General features: G+C 55.0%; 1 protein-coding gene across 2 annotated transcripts in view; it reads right to left on the bottom strand.

Moving 5' to 3' along the window:
- Positions 1-2,018: 2,018 nt before the first annotated feature.
- Positions 2,019-12,285, bottom strand: part of LOC103540921 (maestro heat-like repeat-containing protein family member 7) — a 35,574-nt gene continuing 25,307 nt past the window's right edge. For both annotated transcript variants that reach the window (XM_070602324.1, XM_008507590.2), the window contains 7 exons: positions 9,795-9,935; positions 9,057-9,233; positions 8,533-8,691; positions 7,722-7,823; positions 3,634-3,736; positions 3,042-3,101; positions 2,019-2,301 (listed from right to left, as the gene is read on the bottom strand). In XM_070602324.1, the coding sequence (XP_070458425.1) occupies positions 2,153-2,301; positions 3,042-3,101; positions 3,634-3,736; positions 7,722-7,823; positions 8,533-8,691; positions 9,057-9,233; positions 9,795-9,935 (891 nt within the window). In that variant the 3' untranslated portion in view covers positions 2,019-2,152. The remainder of the gene's footprint in view (positions 2,302-3,041; positions 3,102-3,633; positions 3,737-7,721; positions 7,824-8,532; positions 8,692-9,056; positions 9,234-9,794; positions 9,936-12,285) is intronic.

The following is a 12,285-nucleotide window of genomic DNA, read 5'->3' as shown; positions in this document are numbered from 1 at the left end:
CCCATCTTCTACAGGGCCCTGCCCTACGGGATGGAGCCCAGTGTTGACTATGGGAGGTGATAGATAGGCGTGGCTGGCCACAGGCCAAGGAGAGTGTGGGAGTGAAAGCGGAAGACAGAGCCCAGGAGCTGCCCCACTTGTCAGGAGGGGGCCCTGGAGCCCCTCCAGTCCCCTGCTTCCCCCTTGCCACTGTGTGCCCCTCCCTCGCCCTCCAGAGGGTTTGCCACAGAAGGTGGGTTTCCCAAAGTCAGCTCACCCTGTGTCTTGAAGATGCCAAGGGACTTAGGGGTGGTGAGGCAGGAACGCCAGGTCAAGTTACAGTGTCTTTTATCCTCTTAATATGAGATATTGGGGGGGGGGGGCGGTTTCCAGATTATAAGGGTAATATCTGCTTATTATGGAAAATTTGTAAAATGAATGACTGTGAAGACGAGAAATCTGTTTAGGACATAAGTTACGAGGCAGCTTCCCAGACCCGAGGAAATGGAACTTCTCAGAATTTGACAGGAGCCATTCGTTGTCAGGGCCTGGTGGCATCTTAAAAGATCGTTTTTTACAACCCTCTCAATTTACAGATGAGGAGAATTGAGGCCCAGAGAAGCCGACAGAGTCGGCCAAGGTCACACGGGGACAGAGATGGCCCTGGAATCCATTACCTCCCTGTCTGATCTCTTCCCCTCCTGCCCGTTCACCTGGCTTGACCAAGGAGAGGAGGTAACTGGCGGGGACATCAGGACAGTCTCTAAGTGGGTCCTGTACCAGTGCACTTGACCTGCTAACAGGTTTTTAATAAGATCTATCTTCCGTAATGCCCGTGGCAGAGCCAGATTGCGATTTGGACAAGGGCACGTGCGTGTAACAGTCAAGTCCTGTGACATCCCGTTCACCTCCGTCTATAACAGGGCAGCTGATAAGGCCCCTGGTGACAGCCGGGGCCACAGCTGTGGGACCCAGAGGCCAGGCCAAGGGGAGGGGGTGAGAAGGGCCTGTGGCCACAGCGCAGACATGTGAGCTTTCCTGCTGGCTCTGTTTGCAAGCACAACCGAGTGACTCCAGCTCTGTGCCCAGGCCGAGAGAATGTTGCGAGGAGCATGGCCCCCACTTGGAAGGATGAGTAGGGGCAGGGAGGGCGAGCACAGGGGGAGGGGGGCTCCCCATGTTCCTGGGGGCTTGGGTGCAGGTGAGGGGCTGGGCGCTGCAGGGCGAGGGCTGGAACCAACCCGGGGGTCGGCCTCGTCGTAGCCAGAGCCCCTTCCGAGTCAGAGCAAGTTTGGCGGCGGGGGAGCCTACTTTTTAGGACATTGGGTTATTGTCCCTGGGCTCAGAGCTTTGCCAAGGGCCCGGGTGATGGAAGGTCAGGGGTAACAGGTGACACCCTGGCTTGGAGTGGGAGGGTTGGTGGCAAATGACCCTGCAGAAACCCTGAGACCCTCCAGGGACTGTCAGATGGACCTGGGCAAGACGGATGCCAGCAGGAGCCACGGAGCTCGCAGGCGCTTGCCCAGCCCACCCTGCGGCGTGGGAGGAGGAATCCTCTGGCTCTTCAGAGGAACGGCGGCTGAGCTTCTGGTTTCCAGGGCCAAGTGTTGCCCCAAAGGGCAGACACAGTGGTGTCTTTATAGAGCAGCCCGTCCCCGGCGGGTGTATCCACACTCTGTGATCTCCCGGAATGTGTTATGAGTCACTAAGTCCTCTAAGAAATTCTCTCCTGCTTAAACTAGCCAGAGCGGACTCTGTGCCCTCCACCAGAACTCCTCCTGGTACAACTGGACTCCTGAGTGCCTCGTGGGTCCCAACAGCAACTTCCTCCCACCTGTAGTTCCAGCCGATGCTCAAAAGGACCTCTGCACTCCAGCCTCAGAGCACCATGCGGGGTGGGAGAAGGACCACGGGCAGAGCTGGGAGGGGCTGGCCAGGACCCAGATGTTCTCTGCAGAGAAGGCAGCCCCCCACAAATAGCTCTACCCGTACAGCCGAGAAGTGACTCAAAAGACAAGGAAACGCCCCCTCCGCAGAAGTCCATGCTTCCTCCTTTTATTGGAAAGATTCTGCAGGGACCAAGGCCACTTCCAGTGCAGGGCCCAGGAGCCTGTCCCCACTGTCACAGCTGTCACAGCCTCGTTTGTCCTGGCCGGGACCCAAGGATGCAGGCTCAGAACCAGCTCTTTCGTGACCTCCTGCTGCAGAAGCAGGAGGTGGGGGTGTCGACCAGCTGCTTCTCCTTGGCTTCCAGAACGTATAAGGTCTGCCTGGCGAGGCAGCTGACCATGGGGTCGCCGTCTTCCTGCATGTGCCTCAGGGCTGTGACACAAAATCGGGTGGCTTTGAACAGAGTAACGCTGTCGGGCTGGGCAGGAGGGCCGGGCCCTGCCAGGAGGGTAACCCGGCCATGGCGGGGTGGGGACTGGTAGTTTTTAAAATACGAGCAAGAATTCCTCCTGGAGTTCACGCTGCTCAGTCACAAGCAAGACGCCACCCCTGCCAGGGGCCCCGGGACGCCCCGTCTCCACTTTCGCCTCCCTGCTCTGCCCTCCTTGCCCAGAGAACAGCTGTGAGCGAAGTCCTCTGGCTCAGAGCTGCAATGGGACTCAGCGAGCCCGTGGGAACCCAGCGGGGCAGGGACGTGGGCTTGAGAGGGCAGGACAGAGGACAAGGAGGGGAGTGTGGGGGACGTGTCCAGGGGGCGGATGGAGAATGGGAGGACGACAACACGAGCAGTTCCGGGGGCTCCTGAAGGGAGGGCTTGGGAACCCCCATGTCCCCTCCAGTGAGGAAACTTTGGGTGTCCCTCCTATAAAGAGTCAAAGGAACTGTGCTGGCTGACGAAGGGGCTGGAGGCCACTGGGAGTGAGTGAACGTGGTGGGGCAGGAGGGCTCCAACCAACACCCCAAACCCAAATGCCCTGGACATGAGCCTGCCTCGTCACTCCTCAGGATTGTCATTTCTGTGAGCCCATCTGCCCACTTCTCATTCCTCAGCCTCCCAGCCAACATCAGTACCTCCACAATGCGCAGGGGGAGGGCGGCCCGGCGCCACTCACCTGAGTATGCCTCCTCAATTTCGTTGGTGTCTTCCGTGCCTAGGGTCTGGATGATCTGGCCTACGGGGCACCCAGAGCACCCCAGTGGGCCCACATGGGACCCCAGCCGCACCTGCTCTTGTGCCTCTGCCCCAAACACCCCGCACCCCGTTCCCTCCCTCTGTGGTTCCCTCCCACCACGGGCCTTGGCCACCAGCCTCACGTCTAGACCTTGCCCACGAAGTTGACATATTTCCCCCTGCTTCTCTGAAGGGTCATAAGCAAGTTGGGCTGGGGGAGGAGGGGGGACCCCTCGCTCCAGAGGTGTTTTCCCTGGGCTGACAGGAGGCAGTCCCCGCCAGTCTCAGAGCTCCCCGCCCTTCGGGAGCTTTGCGGGCTGGCCTCCCCGGGCTCAGCCCATTCTGCACTGGGAAGGCCATCCAACCCAACCAGGAGCTTCCTGCAGGGGAGTGGAGCCGGTGCAAAGAGTCTTCCTCCCGTTTTCCAACACAATTTCCATGGGCCCTGTGTGCCCTTGGGCCCCGGGTCCCCGGGCTGCTTGAAGGACCCAGGACAGTCACACGGGGGCTCCAACAAGAGGGAAAAGCCGTACCTGCAAACCACACTGCCGCCTGGCGGATGCGCGCCTGCGGGCTGTTGAAGAGGGCCTCGCACTGCTTCAGGAACCAGAGGGCCTTGTTTGCCTTCTGCTCCAGCTGGAAGAGGAGGAGCGGGTTCCGGCAGGGTGCCCCCGCCAGCTCTCCTGCCCTCAGACAGTCTGCACACTAAACAGGAGTGGACCACGCCGTGCAGAAAGCTGTCAGAACTCCCCACATCTCCACCCTCCCCCAGCTCCTGGAGCCCTGTTTCCTCTCTGAAGCCTTCCTGGATTGATTAAGCTGTGGGGGTCACTTTCCCTCTGGGAGGCATGAAGCTCTGAGTTACCCTAGTCTTTGGCTCACACGTTTTTCCCCTACCGCCAAGAGTAGAGGAGTGAATCCCATTGTTTAAATATTGTTTGTTACCCGATCAAAGAATGGGCAGAGATATGAAGAGACATTTTTTCCAAAGAAGATATACGGATGGCCAACAGGCACATGAAAAGACGTTCAACATCAGTCATCATCAGGGAAATGCAAATCAAAACTACTCTAAGATATCACCTTACGCCCATTGAAATGGTTATAATCACCAAGACAAAAAATAACAAATGTTGGAGAGGGTGTGGAGAGAAGGGAACCCTCATGCACTGCTGGTGGGAATGCAAACTGGTGCAGCCACTATGGAAAACAGTATGGAGATTCCTCAAAAAATTAAAAATCAAAATACCATAGACCCAGCCATCCCACTACTGGGCATTTACCCAAAAAACTTGAAATCAACAATTCAAAGAGACTCATGCACCCCTAAGTTCATTGCAGCATTATTCACAATAGCCAAGATGTGGAAGCAACCCAAGAGCCTATCAACTGATGAATGGATAAAGAAGATGTGGTGTACACAATGCAATACTACTCAGCCATAAAAAAGACAAAATCGTGCCATTTGCAACAACATGGATGGACCTTGAGGGTATGATATTAAGCAAAATAAACCAGACTGAGAAAGACCAACACCACATGACTTCACTCATACGTGGAATACAAACACATGGACAAAGAGAACAGATTAGTGGTGACCAGAGCGGAAGGGGGTTGGGGGATGGGCCAAAGGGGTAAAGGGCCACATATATATGGTGACTGACAAATAATAACGTACAACTGAGATTTCACAAGATTATAAACTATGACATCAATGAAAAAAATATATTTTTTGTTTATATCTTGGCTCAAAATCTCCCATCTCATGGTCATCTGCTTTAGGCTGCAAGAGAACCGATCACGTCTACTCCATTCTGTTTAAACGGGGCCTCGAAGTGAGTGCCACGTGTCATGCGTGTCCCCTGGGAGTGACCCTCTCCTGCAGACCCTCTTTGCGGGCTCAGTGGATGACGCGTCCTGCCTTCCACAGAGCCCGCCAACCCTCCCCCGTCTGCTGCCTTTCCTGCTAACCTCCCACTCTCCCTCCTCGCTCTGCATCTAAGTTCTCAAACTGAGAGGCTAGATCCTTGGTGTGTTTTTTCAAACTTTGCCGGCAGCAGAATCTTTCCTTCAAATAAAATCCTAATGGAAACCCAGCATCCCCAGTGAGCAGCTGTGGGTCCACTCTTGTGATGGCCGTGGGAGGCCAAGCCCGGTCCCCTGGTCGTCTCCCCCATCTTTTGAAGTTGCCCTGGGAAACCGTGGGTTCTCGGACCCTGGTCTCCTCTTCCCACCAGCCCACTGATCCTGCTCCATGTGGATCAGGCCACCAGTGTCTCCCATGGTCCAAGTCCAACAGGCACATCTTGTCTTGACCTTCCTACAGCCGTGCGACAGTCACCGTACGCTGTGGGCCGCTCACTGCTTCCTCCCTTGGCGACCGTGACCCCCATCTCTTCTTGTTCCTCTTCTGCTTCTTGGCCCGACTGTCTTTCTGAGTCTCCTCCGTGGGAGCTCACGTTCCCTGGGATCCCCGTGCTGACTCGCACGCTTCTCCTGCCATGTGGCTTTCCTTCCAGTCACCATCCCACTGGGCGCTCAGTGTTCGCGCATCTGTCTCTCTAGCACGACCCTGCTCTCCAGCTTCGGTGATGTCATCCAGCCTCCAATGGGATAGACCCACAAACTGGACGAACCCCACCCGGACAACACTGAGCCTCTATCATCTCCTCCACCCCTGTGTCCCCGACCTCAGTCCACGACGCCGGCATTTACCCCCATCAGAAACCTGAGACTCGACCTTAACTTCACACCCCACATCAAATGAGTCTCCGAGTCTGGCTAATCCCCCCGTGTCTTCGTCTTCATGACCTTATCATCTTTCTCCGGCCCCTCTCGAGCACAGGCCCCAGTCCTGTCCCTTGTCAACTTGTCCGCTTATCCGTGGCCAGATGACCTGTCCAAAATGCACAGCTATGTAACCTTGTTTCGCTTGTGCTTAGAACACTTCTGTGACTCCCCGTGGCCTACAGCCTCACGTCCTTACTGAGCTCCTTACTGAGCCCAAACCTCCACCACACAGCGGCGACCCCTGCCTCCCGCTTCCTGCTTTGCCCTCCCATTCCCACACTGCACGCTGGCGGTCCGCAAGCCGAAACCAGCCTGCGGATTTTTTCGTTTGTTTCACACAACGTTTTAAACATTGTAAATTATTTGCCAGTATCAGTGTGGGAAGTTTCAGCAAAAATCAGGATTTCCCGCTTCTCTTAATAAAGTGGAAGATCCAGCAATGCTGAGCCCACTTTCTCTCAGAGAATCAATCGCGTGGTTCCCCGCCTTCTGCACCGGAGGCCGGACTGTCTCCAGGGGGAATGACGGAACTGGGCAGCGTTCTTGTCAAAGTGATGAGGTGGGTACACCAATTTCTAACATCCCGCTGCCTATTTGTATCCAAGAAAGACCTGTTTCTCGCCATCCATGCCCAGAACTTGACCTGCTCTTTTGTAGAAACACACACAGGGTTTTCTCCCAGTTCACACACGCACTGGGTTTTCTAGGAAGGCATCTGCGATATAAAGCAAAGACCGTATTTCCTTTTGTTTTGAGCTTCACCAAAAGCCGTCCATCACTTAGGCAGTCACATCCGCAACGACAACACTTCCTGGGATCTGCGTCCCCAGCACGGCAGTCCTGTACCGTTCTGCTCTTGTCGCGGGGCCCTTCACAGAGATTCCACGTAGAGGGCCAAGGAGCCAGCTACTTCATCGAGTCCCCTAGAGGGGCGGGCCCCGGCGCGGACGTCTATGACTTACGTCGTACAATGTTATGTTACGTTATGCATGTCACGTCATGATCTAATGTTATACTCAGGTTTACATATATTACTAAAAATCACCTAGTTCTCCTTTGGGCATTATATTTATTTCGCAACCTGGAGTGGTAGGCCATATCGGCCACGCATTTCGTCTAAGGGTGGTGAGGGGGTGTTCGTAAACGTGAGCTCTAACAGGATGCGCTGTGTCCGACAGCGCTGAGAAGCACGGCCTTAGACGGCCCCCGGGGGTCCCGTTCTCCCGGGGCCGCCCAGTCTGCTTCTCTGCTGAACGTGCCCTGCGTGGGCTCGTAGGCACTGAGTTTTCTGCCCTGGCCCTAATGGTTCCAAGCCACTCAGAGCTCCCACATGCCAGGCTCTTCCGCCCTTATTTCCCAGGATCAAATTATACGAGATGATGGGTGGAAAGTCCCTGGAACAGAGGAAGGGCTTTGCTCCATACCCCTGGGTATGGCGGCGCCTCAGCTGCCCTCCTGATGCCCTCTCTTTGCCTAAGTGATGCCCTGCCTTCCATTCCCCCTCCCCCAAGACGACACCTCCTCCAGGAAGCCTTCCTTCAATCCGCAGACTGGGCTGAGTGCCCCTCCTTTGTACTCCAAAGTATATTCCTCTCCGTTAGCCCTTCCCAAAGCATTCCGAAATTATCTCCTGGCTCCCACCTTAGACAGGAAGCCGTGGGAGGGCAGGAACCATGTCTGGGAGCTGGACACAAGCAGATGCTCAGTGAGCACCCCACTATTAAATGGCTGCCGCTGCTGCAAACCCCAGAAGCTGCGGGAGAGCCACCCGGACTGCTGGGTGCACCGCCCTCCCCAGCAGAGCGGGGCGCTGAGCAAGCTGCTGGCTTACCAGGGCTCTGAGGATGGTCCATGTGTCCCTCTTGGCAAATATGGCCTTGAGCTTCCACCAGCCCAGTATGGTGGCCACGCGGCGCAGGATGGGCCGGCAGATCTGGAAAGACAGGAAGGCTCGGCATGGGGAGGTATGGGAGCAGGGCCGGGAAGGGACCCAGAGGGGCACAAAGAGGGGAGACGGACGGCAGTGAGCCCAGCCTGGTGGGATGGAAGATGCCAGCATGCAGAGGGACCCGGGGGTCAGGAGACAGGCAGGGCTCTCCCAGGCATTGTGGCTACCCTGATGCCCCTGTTCCCCATTAACGAGTTTAAAACTACGGCTGTAATGACTCTCCCAGTGGCTGTGGTACAACCCAGGACCCAGAGCAAGGAAATTGCTCACCTCCTCGTCTCATCCATCCACCCCATGTCTTCACACCCCCAAAGAGAGTCCCTCTGAAAACAGATTTCCTTAAAGTCTGGCTCCTCCAAGTGGGATTCTCACTCCCCTGCCTCAGGGTTGGTTCTCCAGGAATATCACCGCTGAGGTCCCTGGGAGGGACCCCTCCCCGCGAAGATAATACCCCATTCAACCGCCCGTTAGCAGCATCCTCCAGGAGGCCTCCGCAGGGCAAAGGACCCAATCTGCGGACGCCCAGCGTCCTATTACAAACCGAGGCAGCCCTTTTTCAGTTGCAACATCCCTCAGCCACAGTTCAGTCCCTGGGCTCCCGGGCCCAGAGCCGGCCCATGCATCCCAGAACGTGGGCCAGCTCCAGCCCCTCTCTGCTCTGCCCACTGCACTGCCCCCAGAGGGAGCCCCTCACCTGAGCCACATCGATGTTCACATCCTCCATGTGCAGCACAAGGGGGACCACCAAGTTGAGCACCTGGTGCTTCAAGGGGAAGACGAGGACTTTCCTCCTGACCTTGGCCAAGAGACTCCTATAGATCTCGAAGGCTGCCAAGCGCAGATGCTCTGACTTCTGGGTGAGAAGACACACACACACACACACGCACATGTGGGGAACACATGTTCTACCTCAGTCCACGCAGTCCCAGAGGGACAGGTGGTCCCCAAGCTCCGCCCCACCCACCGCACGCTCCCCATGCACACTCCCTCCCGCCACGTGATCTGCTCTGCGTCCACGGCCTCACGAGTGCCCCCGGCTGTGGCCGTTCTCTCTGGCTCCATTTTACCCCCTTTACAAGCCTTGGGAAGAGGCCGGGAGCAATCAGCCCCTGAGAATGGCATCCTAGTCGAGCTAGAAGGGCCCTTGAGAGAGTTCCGTCCACCTCCCTTCCTGTACCGATGTCCAGAGAAGGAAAATGTCCCCTTAGGGGGCTTTACCTCCTCAAAGAAGGGCGCCAGCGTGAAAGCGAGCTGCACCAGGAACGAGGAGGAGTCCTGCCAGGTGAGGTTCTCGACCAGACACCTGAGCACCAGGAGCGTCTCCATCACGATGTCGCTGTCCGCGGAGTGGCAGCAGTTCAGCACGTAGGGCTCGAGGATGCGGAGCTGTGGCACCTGTGGGGCCAGAGCTGCTCAGGCCAGGGGACTCTGGCTGCATTGGGGCCTCTCCTCTCACCTCGATCTGATCCCACGGATGAGAGCAGTGGCCACACACTCTCCCTCCACGTCCCCATCCCGGAACTGGGACTGGACCGCTAAGTGGGTGGCCGTCCGAGGGAGCTGCTCCAAAGGGCATCTGGGCAGGTGCCTTCTGTCCTCGTGGGTAAAGAGGGGACAGCGGAGATGACAGCTCCTTCCACTATCCCCATAAATTCCCCCCCTCTATGGCCTTTATCGTCCCTGCCGATGCCCCCCATCTCCAGGAGACCTGGCCGGTCTGGGATCCTGGAATCGGCTTGGCCTGTTCTGTGAAGTGGCCCCCTCTTCCCTTTCCTGGGAGGGAGAAAGCATTAATGGCTGCAGCCCCTTACCCCTGGCTTCGTGAGGCTTTCTAATTCCAAGAGTGTGTCCCGCCCTGTCTATAACTGGACACCCGGGCCTCCAGATCTCTCTATTCCTTCCCCGGGGGGACGACACCTCTCGAGAGCATGCCCATGGCCCCCCGCCCCATTTCACCATGTTCCTGTGCTTTGCAAAGATCTCCACCGCTCGCAGCAACAGCTTCACTGTGGCCGGCTCCTCATACTGGAACCAGTCTGCCAGGATGTGAACAGTGACTTCATCCACTGTGGCTGCCACGTCCGGGCACTGGAGTAGCTGGAGAAAGGAGACGGAGAAAGGCTGAAACGGTGGGCGAGGAGAAAAACATCTTGATGACTTCGAATCTGCCTTCCTCCTCCTGAGGGAAGAGAGGTCCTTAAGGATTTGGAAGAACTGATAAAGAGGCCAAAGCTAAATGGAAGGGCAACACCCTATCCTTCCAGAAGTCAGTCATTCTGCAAGTTTTCCTGAGGCAACTTTGACACGAGGAGTTATGGGGGATAAAAGTAAGAAATGCACCCAGACATATAGATATAGATACAGAAACAGCTATAGATATAGACATGTACCTGTGTATGATTATTTGAGCATAGAGAAAATGTGGAAGCATACATATTTTGATGCTGGTTTATGAGATACCCGGGAGATGAAGGGGTGGAGAATAAGCCTGATTTAATAGGAGGGAGAAGGCAAAAGGGGAAAGAAAAAAAAAAAGGCTATCATAGGAAAAGAATAGCATGCACGACTTCATTTGTAAATTTATGTAAAATTATGCGTATATATGTCATATAAAAAGACAAGAGCTAATCAGACACATTTAAATGAGGGGAACTTGCTTTTGTGTGTACACACGTATGCACGCACAAATGGATGTGTATCTGTGTTTAGACGTGAGGCCCTAACAGGAAGGAAGTTTCCATGGACCGCCCCCAGGCAGTTTCTCCCTGCCTTTGATTGGCAGCCAGGCAGACCCATTTCATTGACTGACCACCCGAGCGAGCTCCTTAAATTTTCTGAGCCTCAGTTTCCTCCTCTACGAAACAGAGGTAACCAGACCTTTTTCTCAGAGTTGCCATAAGAATTCAAATAACTGAACCCCCTGTTCCTGGAGGACCCTAAAGAAAAGCACACAGCCTCGTCTGTTTTAAACGTTTATTTCTACTTGTGATCTGGAAATGGATGAGGACGGTGAAATCACAGAGATGCTGCACAGGGCTGGCGGGCAGCAGAGCGCTTCCACGGCCGCAGCCTCCTGTTTGTAGATCTTGACCCACTTCACGTTCTCATCAGGCCCCTAAAACCCTGCTGGTTCTCCAGTTTACAATCGACTGGGTCTCCCTTTAGTGGCTGGGGCTAAGGGTCACCCATCTTCCTACGTATGCAGTGTGGGTCCCAGCCTTCTCCAAGCACGCCGACCCCTCCCTCTGCCCTTTTAGACGGAAAATCCAATCCGAACGGCAGGTGAACGAACGCCTATGCACATGTCCACGTGTCTCCGTTGGGTATTGTGCATTTGCAGGGGCTCCTAGAGTGGTTCTCAATGTTCTCAGCATTTCTGGAATACTACAGCTTTAAACTCGGGAACTTCTCCAACAGACCAATGCCTGGACTCCATCCCAGACCCACTCAGTGGACTCTAGGCGGGGAGTGGGGAGACCGAGTGAGGCGTGGGCTGGCTTTAGCATTTGTAAAACAACCCCAGAGGATCCCAGCATGCAGCCAGCGTTCAGAACCACTGCCCTAAGAAGAGTGACATCCATCTCACGGTGTCCCCCGCCTGCCCAGGCTGGTGCCTGTCCTGTTTCTCAAAGCGAGGTCCAGGGACCACCCGTACTACGACAACCACGAGAGTATTGATAGAAAATGAAGGCATCTGGGCCTGGCCCCAGAGCCACTGAATCCAAGCGTCTGGGTTCAGGGCCCAGGAGTCTGCATTGAAGCCGCTTCCCCCACAATATGAGATCCACCAGGGCCGGACGCCCACTGAGCTGGGGCATCCTCTCCACTCCGGGCTCTGCATTCTGCGTGTTCACATTCCCACATCCTTAGCACAGGTCCTGCCAGCACGACACACATCCTCGAATGCATGGACCAGCACCCGCGTGCCAGCGTGCACATATTAGCTCATGGCAGTGGGCCCCTTCCAACCAGACAGCGGTGTCCTGTCACCTACACAAGGACACACCACGACACACCAGGATAACATCTGTCTACAGTTTAGCATTAGCACTGCATTCTCTCCCGTCTCTGTTATGTTCAAAAGCAATCCAGCTTTGGTAAAAAAAATTTTAAAAAATCAAGTGCCTTGAATTTTGAAAGGAGCCCATTCAAAGCTGTGGTGAATCAGAAACCACAAAACTCTCCTAAACACGGCGGGTAGAAGTATAAACTGGGACAATTTTACTGGAAAGCAATTTGATATTAGTACCAAAAGTCATGGAAGACATTCATATTTTCTGAACTAATGCTTCCACTTATATTCAATATTTAAGAAAATAATCTGGAATATGGGCAAAGTCTGTGGCACAAAGATGTTCATTACAGTGTTATTTATCGTAGCGTAAAATTAGAAAAAAAAATGGTCCAAGAAATGATAGGACATCTTTGCCATGAAATATTACATTGC

Source organism: Equus przewalskii, chromosome 31 (assembly GCF_037783145.1).
Source record: "Equus przewalskii isolate Varuska chromosome 31, EquPr2, whole genome shotgun sequence".
NCBI classification, from domain to species: domain Eukaryota; kingdom Metazoa; phylum Chordata; class Mammalia; order Perissodactyla; family Equidae; genus Equus; species Equus przewalskii.
The sequence above is the reverse complement of the archived record's forward strand: the minus strand, read 5'-3'. Positions and strand labels throughout refer to the sequence as shown.